This window comes from Onychomys torridus, chromosome 22, assembly GCF_903995425.1.
Source record: "Onychomys torridus chromosome 22, mOncTor1.1, whole genome shotgun sequence".
In the NCBI taxonomy this organism is placed as follows: Eukaryota; Metazoa; Chordata; class Mammalia; order Rodentia; family Cricetidae; genus Onychomys; species Onychomys torridus.
The window spans coordinates 16,279,667-16,285,300 of record NC_050464.1 but is presented as its reverse complement, the minus strand read 5'-3'; the positions used below and the strand labels follow the sequence as shown (position 1 = coordinate 16,285,300).

The 5,634-nt window shown below is 56.4% G+C and overlaps 1 protein-coding gene across 2 annotated transcripts; it reads right to left on the bottom strand.

Moving 5' to 3' along the window:
- Positions 1-549: 549 nt before the first annotated feature.
- Trim56 (tripartite motif containing 56) lies at positions 550-4,860 on the bottom strand. 2 transcript variants are annotated; one of them, XM_036172156.1, is made up of 3 exons: positions 4,841-4,860; positions 2,883-3,009; positions 550-2,770 (listed from the first exon to the last, which is right to left on the bottom strand). In XM_036172156.1, exon 3 carries the CDS (start codon positions 2,767-2,769, stop codon positions 550-552), a length of 2,220 nt encoding a protein of 739 aa, XP_036028049.1. In that variant the 5' UTR covers position 2,770; positions 2,883-3,009; positions 4,841-4,860. The 2 variants fall into 2 exon arrangements, with proteins under 2 accessions (XP_036028049.1, XP_036028048.1); XM_036172155.1 differs by lacking the exon at positions 4,841-4,860 and adding an exon at positions 4,726-4,819.
- Between the last annotated feature and the right edge of the window lie 774 nt (positions 4,861-5,634).

Sequence of the window (5,634 nt, the reverse complement as noted above, 5' to 3'; positions counted from 1 at the left end):
TCTAGGTAGAGGCTCCACCGCTGAGCCTCACACCTCCCACCCTCATTGGTGGATTCTAGACAGGTGCTCTACCACTGAGCATTACCCCAGCCCCTGACTGGGGGATTCTAGGCAGGCGCTCTAGCCCTGAACCATGCCCCCACTCCTCATTGGTAGAATCTAGGCAGTACTATTGAGCCATATCCACCCCCCCCCCCCCCCCCCACTCCCCAGACCCTCATTTGTGAGTTCTAGGCTAGTGCTCTACAGAAGAGTCATGACCCCATCTCAGGAATGGTTTTGAAGAATGCAAATCAAGAATCACTTATAAATCTCAAGACACCTAAACTACACAGTAGCAGCCACAGCTGCAGATATCAGTGAAAAGCAAGGGTTTTCTGCCGTGTGCTCCTGAGATTATGATCACACCACTACCGCTCTTGGTATCTTCTATCCCCATACATCAATCACAAAAGGAGCAAGCATTTTGCCAGCCGGGAAAATGCCCTTGGCTTCGTCATCTCCCTCCCTTCCCGCCTGCCCCTCCCCCCATCCCGGCCCTCAACCCCTTTAACTGTCGGGAAACCTGACCCTAAACACATGGATAGTCCCGTTACTGAGGGACACCACCAGATATTTGCCATCTACCATGGTGGTTACCCGGGGCTTTTCCAGGCCATGATAGGCTGTTAGGAAGTCACCAAGAAGTGACCCCTTGGGGTCCAGGATGACCACCTTGTTGACCTCCCGAAGGGTCAGAAATATGTAGCCTTTCTTATCCACAGACACAGAACCTGGCTGGCAGCCATGTAAACCAGGGCCCTTGTATTCCCATATCACCTGGCCTAGCCCATCACAGAAAACCACGCTGTTTTGCTGCCAATCCGACCCTACAAAATTGCCCTGGGGGCTGGTGGTCAGGAACACCAGTGCCCGCTGGCCCCGGCTCGCCTTGCCTCCAGGAATAAACCGGGTGGCCAGGCTGCCATCCTTCTTGTATACCTCCACGTGGCCTGCCACACTGACCGCGACCCGGTCTCCACAGGGCATCGCGGCCACGGCGTGGCTGGACTGGGTGAGGCTCAGGGACCTTCGCCATTGAACTTCCCCCTCGGGACTGACGAGGTAGAGCCTCGCATTGGCGGAGAAAGCCACTGCGTTCTGCAGGGCAGCCACGCTGCATGGGGAGCTGCTCTCGGGAACCGGCACTGTGCCCTTGTAGTCGCCATTGAGAGAGAAGCGTTTCAAGACTCTGTTCTGCTCATCCGCCACCAAGATCTCCTGGGGGCCGTAGGGACAGAGCCCGGTGATGCGTGGGGAACGTTTGTCTCCGGGCATCCTGGTGGGAAAACTCCAGGAAAAAACAGGCCGGGGGAGGAGGCTTGAACCTTCTAGGTTTGGCCTCAGGATGGGGCTGGGCTCCCGAGAAACGGGCTTGCCCCGCCCTTTGCCCTTCCTCTTCTTGTTAGATCTGTTACCCCTTTCGATTTGGACCTCATCATCCTCTTGGGAGCTTTGGGCTTTGCCTTCTTTGGGAGTCGAGGCTCCATCCTTACATAGGGGCTGGGTTTCACCCTGCTTCCCCGACTCGGCTCTCTCGCCTTGGCTTGGAGCCTCATCTCTTCCTTGGGTACTGGCTCCACCCTTCACATTGTCCTTCCGGGATTGTTTGGACTCCTCAAAGGAGAGTCGAAGCAGGTGGCAGTTCTTGTCCTGGAGCCCAGGATGGAGCTCCAGCTTGGGCAGCAGACAGCGGGTAGGCCCGGGGGTCCAGGGACAGTCTTGAAGCTGGCGCAGGCGCTGCGTGATGGCTCCCTCCAACGAAAGGATCTCGGCCTCCAGACCCAGGCTGAGCACTCGACGGGCAAAGGCAGCAGCCGCCTTGGCCACTTGCTCCTGGCCCTCGATCTTGGCCAGCCTCTCCCTGGTAGCCTCCTCAGCAGCCTCCACATGGGCCCGGAGTTGTCCCAACACTTCCTGCTTCTGGGCCAGCAGGGACTTGAGGATTCGCTCAGCCGCCTCCTCCACCTGCGTCCCCACACTGGCTGCCTGCTCTCGCAGCTGGGCTAAGGCTTCCTTTTCTGCCACCCGGGTGGCCTCTAGCTCCGTCAGATTGCTGTCCACACCGGCCAATAACTCCTCAAGGCCCGGCTTCCGAGAACGCACTGCCTCCGCCAGCGGCAAGCAGGGGTGATCCAGATGCGCCCCCAGACGGCAGTCCTTGCAAAGCAGCTGAGAACACGGTTGGCATAGGAAGAGGAGGGTTTCCCCCGGGTGCTGGGGACACTGGGATGCCTGGCGCTCGCGAGCCTCTTCGTCATACCACCCGGCCCTGTAACCCACCAAGTCCACTACTCGGTGCTTATGGGTCTGTCGGGAGCAGCGATGCCCGTCGGCACAGGCCTGGCACAGATCATCTGAACAGTCCAGGCACCGGGCCGTGGCGGGTCCTCCAGAGCTCTTGCCTCCCACCAGAGGGCACAGGGCGCAGGTGGGCTTCCCTGAATGCATGTCTCCAGGAGCCCTGGCCTTGACCAGGTCCAAAAGCCCATTGACGAAGAAGTTGGTCTTGAAGGCGGCCACACCCTCGGGAGGTATGGGCACAATCTCTCGACACTCCGGGCAGCGGACCTGGCCACCGAGGTCCAGTTGCGCCAGACAGTCCTGGCAATAGGTATGTAGGCACGGCAGTGTCTTGGGCTTGTGTAACTGCTCCAGGCAGATTTTACAGGCGAGGAAATCGCTGCTCAGAGCCTCCAGCAGAGTAGGGGAGGAGATTTTGGAGACCATACTATAAGGGAAGGGGCCCCAAGGTCAGAGGCATCCTGGCCACGCCCCCACCTTGGTTCCCCGCCCCCTTCAGCCTGGCCCCTCCCCTCCCCTTGGCTGGTCTCCCTACTCACCTGGAAGGTTGGAAAGTTCTGGCTTCTGGGAGACACTGGTTGCTAGCGGAAGGAGGTCTTTCTTCTACTTTGTCCTCTTTACACTCAGCCAAATGTAGACATGCAAAAGCTGTAGGTAGTGCTGAGCCTGTGGAAACAATGAGACCAAGAAGCCCCCAGGCCTCAGAGATGGGATAATCTAATTATTGACATATCAGGTCTTGGGCCAAAGGTAAAGGTAGCCCAGACTGGCCACAACGTTGCTATGTAACTGAGGATGACCTTGAACTTCTGAACTTCCTGCCCCTGCTTCCTGAGCCCTGGGATTACAGGTGTGTGCCAGCACACCAGTTTTTATGTATCACTGGGATGGATCTTGCGTGCTGGGCAAGCACTCTAACAAGTGAGCCACACTCCCAGGTTCTGGCATGAAGCCTACGCTCCCCCTGCCTAGGCCTCCTGGGTGCTGAAATTACAGGCATGCACCACCACTATAACACGAATCTTAAAAGGTCTTATAATAATAATAATAATAATAATAATAATAATAATAATAATAACAATAACAATAATAATAAAAACAGAGCCAGATATCGGGATGAAAGCTGAAAGATCAGAGAAGCAGAACAGCAGCCACTAGTTCTTACCTCTACGAAATCCTCAGCCTAAGGAGAGTGAGTTCCTGTTTCCTCGAGCCTTATATACCTTTCTCTGCCCTGCCATACTACTTCCTGGAATTAAAGGTGTGTGCCACCACTGCCTGACTAGTTTGGTCTAATTTAGTGGCTAGCTAGCTCTGTCCTCTGATCCCCAGACAAGCTTTATTGGGGGTACACAATATATCACCACACACCACGTTTATCTTGGATACTAGGGCTAAGGGGCAGCCAGTGAGGACACACAGAGGGTTGGTGCACAGAAGCACCTGCTTTTTCAATGTTGGGACGGACAGGGTTCTACAGTCTTAGTTTCATTTTCTGTCCATCTGCCTGGGAGGGTAGAAAGCCCTACTTCCTGCCCCAACTTTTTTTTTTTGTTTTTGTTTTTTGTTTTTTTAGACAGGGTTTCTCTGTGCAGCTTTGTGCCTTTCCTGGAACTCGCTTTGGAGACCAGGCTGGCCTTGAACTCACAGAGATCCTCCTGCCTCTGCCTCTGCCTCCCGAGCGCTCGCAACTCTTTTTGAAAGTAATCCCAGAGCAAGACAAAGGCTCAGGGGGAAAAGTTCATCTCCTTCCCTTCTCCTGGACCTTGGGGTCACGAAGATCTGGCCTTGACCCCTGGATTCCTCTAATTTTACCCTCTCCTACCAAATGCATCCTCGAAACTTCTGGAGGGAAGGCATTGCGAGTCCCCAGCGGGATGGGGACTTAATAAAGAAAGCAGAATCCTAGCACTCAGCAGGCTGAGGCAGGAAGACCGCCACGAATTCAAGGCTAGCCTTGGTTACAAAGGGAGTTTCAGGACAGCCTAGGGCTACAGTGGTGAGTTCTGGCTGCTCAGAGCGACACCCAGCCGAGAGAGAGAGAGAGAGAGAGAGAGAGAGAGAGAGAGAGAGAGAGAGAGAGAGAAGTAAATAAGATTGATTGCACTTCCCTTTTCCCCCAGGGTTGGGAGGGGAAGCTCGGGGGTTGGGGTGCGGCTGTCAGTACTCAGGGAGTGTGGGACTCCCCACACAAGGCGGCGGGAGGTTGAGGGACAGGGCCTGCCACCTGCCTCGCCCTCTCCGGCCTCCCAGGTCCCCCTGCTCTCTCTCCCCTCCCTCCCTTCCCCTCTCCCGGGCTTTCTCACTTCCCTCCCCTCCCCCCAGCCTCGTCTTTCTGGGTCCCGGCTCTCACCCCCACCCCGCGCCCCGATCTCTCCTTACCCAGCCACTGCTGAACTTGGACTCTCGCAGCAGGCTTCGGGGAGCCCCGAAATCCCGCTACGGCCGGCAGCCGACTACCTGCCTGCAAGGGAAACAAAACTGAAAGTAGACGCACCATGCAGCAACTTCCGTCCCCGGCCCGGGACAGCCACTCCGGGGCTCAAGCCCCGCCTTCCTCCCCACCCCACCCTGGGACGCTCCCTGCCAGGCCGGCCGGGGCTGTGAGGCTGGACCCCCTTCCTTCCAAAAGGAAGGTCTGGTGGCCACAGGCCAGGGCGCACGGTGGCCCCAGCCTGGAGCTGTCAGCTTGAGTGAGTGAGTGAGTGAGTGAGTGTGTGTGTGTGTTGCAAGCAAGACGCACTGCCCCAGGGTAGGTTCTTTGAGCCTGTTTATTGAGTGGGATGTTTATGTGTGGGAAGGAATGACAGATGGGTGATCCGGTCAGTGGGCGAGGCTCCTGCGTTAACCACAGTTGAAGCTGCGAGCCCCAGATAAGAACACTTTCCAGGGCTTCCTGGAGGAGGCTCTATCTAGAGATAGGTTTGAAGAGGTTCTCAGCGCTTTGGGGTTCCCAGGGCTTTCTGAGAGCAACAGGTGTGTGTGTGTGTGTGTGTGTGTGTGTGTGTGTGTGTGTGTGTGTGTGTGTGTGTGTGTGTGTGTTGGGGGGTGGGGGCAGGGATATGATCAGAAGAATGAGATCCAAAATCCTCAGTCAAGTGTGGTCCGCGGGACTGTAATCCCAGCAGGTGGAGGCAGGAGGATCAGAGGTTTGATGCCAGCTTCAGCTACTTAGTTACATTTAAAGGCTTGTGGGAGCTACTGGAGCCCCTGTAGGGAAAAGGATTACACAGCCCCCCCCCCCCACCAGAGGGTGCCAAGGAGACATTGTGAACCCGGGCGGATGAGGCT